The 2,620-nt window shown below is 36.0% G+C and overlaps 1 protein-coding gene across 1 annotated transcript; it reads right to left on the bottom strand.

Annotated features, from left to right (window-relative positions):
- Nucleotides 1–740: 740 nt before the first annotated feature.
- On the bottom strand, nt 741–2,201 carry LOC107927407 (uncharacterized). The gene is made up of 2 exons (XM_041091532.1): nt 2,024–2,201; nt 741–1,801 (listed from the first exon to the last, which is right to left on the bottom strand). Exons 1-2 carry the CDS (start codon nt 2,199–2,201, stop codon nt 741–743), a joined length of 1,239 nt encoding a protein of 412 aa, XP_040947466.1.
- Nucleotides 2,202–2,620: the final 419 nt, after the last annotated feature.

Below are 2,620 nucleotides of genomic sequence, written 5' to 3'. Positions count from 1 at the left end.
ATAGTTTGAATATTGTATAACTCTTATTTTATTATTAATTTTACTATTATTCTAGAAGTATTTCTTCGTTAAGTTGCAACTATATTAGTGTTATTTAAATATAAATATTTTTTATCTGTATTTTTAATTTGTTGAAAAATATTTATTTTAATATTTTTAGTCTATTTGTTTTATTATATTTTTTAAATTTATTTTTATATAAAAATAATCTAAAAAAATTAATGCTGGCCGAGCCTGAGTTTAGCATTTTTTATTTGGGCTAGGTTTGGATAAAATTTTAAACTCATTTTCGAGCAGGGTTGGACCTAAGCCCAAAAAAGGGGATTGACTTTTTTGCACTAGCCCGACTTGACCCATGATAAACTCTAATTACGTAGGACCAAAATTGAAAATTAAAAAAACATCAAAACATAGCAAAAACACAAAAATCCTTTAAGAATTAGAATTAATTGTACTAGAAATCCTCCAATTATGATTTTCATTCTAAATTAATCCTCAAACTTCCAAAATTCTATAATTATATCCCCAAACTATTGACGGTATCCTTCTATTATTGAAACCATTAACTTAATCATTAAATATCATGTAAAATGTTATGTAATATAATTTGAAACGAAAATTAAAAAAAAAAGTAAAATGTTGCTGCATAATTTCTAAATAAAAAAATAAAACTAAAAAAAATGAGTGGGAATAATAGTTTATATTAAAACTTTAAAATGAAAATTTTTACAATAATTTTTTTAAATTTTTATTTTACATATTTCACAAAATACGTTGATGTTCTGATTTCCAGAGGTGAGGGGTTCTTCTTTGCTATCACATTGGATGTTGTAATAATTAGTACCAGTGAAAGTGTTACCTAGGACATCAGTTACAACGAAGGTCCCATTATAAAGAGTGTCTTTTTGAGTGAACACGAAGGGAACATCGCACGTGCCATAGGTCATCTTAAGATACACCGTCACCTTAGTCATGGGCGGCACACTAACTTGGTGCGTAACTTCCTTGTCGGTGGTCATCGTCTTGGTCTTTCCCCACTTGATTCCTGTTTCGTATTTGGAAGATATTTCGACACCTGTTTCACCGATGAATGGAACCCCGACTTGGAAGGTGGCTTTGGTTTCAAGACCTAGTGTAAAATGAGCTAGCCAAGTACTGGTATTGGTCTCACTATAGGAAAGTTTCACATCGAGTGTCTTGGCTTGGGTGGTACGGTTAGTGGCGGAATTCTGGGCCACAACAAGGACCTTTTCGTTATAGACCCGAGCATTTTCTGTGCCGTATCGGAGGTTATAAATTGTCCTGGACAACACAGGCTCTAGAACACATAGGTAGGTTTCTTTAGTAATCGAAGGGACGGTTGCAGCAAGGTCACCGGTCGTTTCCTTCAAGTCGCAGAACTTTTCGTTGCCGACGTTGCGCAGAGCTATGGTCTTACCGTCGACTTTGAAGGCACGAAAATGAGTGGCCTTATCCTTACATTTATTTTCATCAGAATCCACCCGAATACGATTCGGGCTACTCCTCCAGAACCTATCGGAAGAAACCGGCTTGATCCGGATGTCACCATTGTTCCTATAGAAAACCTCCATTGTCACATGGTGATCACCAACATCCCCACACGAGAATTTTAAACGCTGTTCCCCAGCTTCAGTAAGACCAAGGAACATATTATTTTTTCCTTTGAAAGCAACGAACTTAGGCAGAATCACCAACGACTCCCAATCAATAACTTTGAAGATATCATTCTGATTATCTGCAGCACGATTGGGGTTTGCCAACACGCCACGTTTGAGATACCCTGTAGCCAATGGCCATAAGCATAAATAGTGTCCAGATTGAACATGGACAAATCGATAATTTCCATGTAAAGAGTCTTCCAAGATAGGCTTGAACAATGTGCATGACTCCTTTTTTGTGTCTTCTTCCGGCTAATCGGCGGTTATAGTAATCCAGTACTCCTCATATTCTCTTCTGGTGATGGAAGGGTTATGAGTTCGTTTCAAATATTTGTTTGTGGTACAGCTCCTTATGTGCACCAGCCCATTTTTAGCGAACTCCACTTCGAATTTCGCATTTGCGCTCACAACCGTCCTTTCGGTGAACTCGGCGTAGCCCTTGTAGGTGCCATTGCGGGGTCTGTAGCAGAGGTAGTTTTCGGCATCGGGGGCTTTGAGAACGATGAACCTTGGCAATGTCATTTGCACAAACGAAGTATCTCTCTCGATGGCCTTTTTCACTCTTGTGCTTATGCTTTGATTTACCCTAAACCTCAAGGGCTTTGCTATTTAAAGATAAAAACTTGGTGCTTTTCTTGCCTTAGGGAAGCATGTGTATCAAGTTCCTAAGCTTTTTCTGGTTGGATGAGAAGTTTGTGTCAAGTTGAATAAATTTTAGGGTAAATTGCACGTATAGAAGTTGTGCAATCTATACTAAAATTTTTATGTGAAATAATGATATAAAATGTCATATTAATTTTTCATTACATCTTTATGGCAATTAATGGCTCAATGACTAAAATATAATAAATTAATAATGCTAGTGATCATATCGTATGCCACATCAGCTTGCCGTTAAACCATTAAAAATAATTAATGACTCAGCGACTAAAATATAACAA

Source organism: Gossypium hirsutum, chromosome A02 (assembly GCF_007990345.1).
Source record: "Gossypium hirsutum isolate 1008001.06 chromosome A02, Gossypium_hirsutum_v2.1, whole genome shotgun sequence".
Taxonomy (NCBI): domain Eukaryota; kingdom Viridiplantae; phylum Streptophyta; class Magnoliopsida; order Malvales; family Malvaceae; genus Gossypium; species Gossypium hirsutum.
Note: the sequence above shows the minus strand (reverse complement) of the source record. Positions and strands in the feature narration are given on the sequence as shown.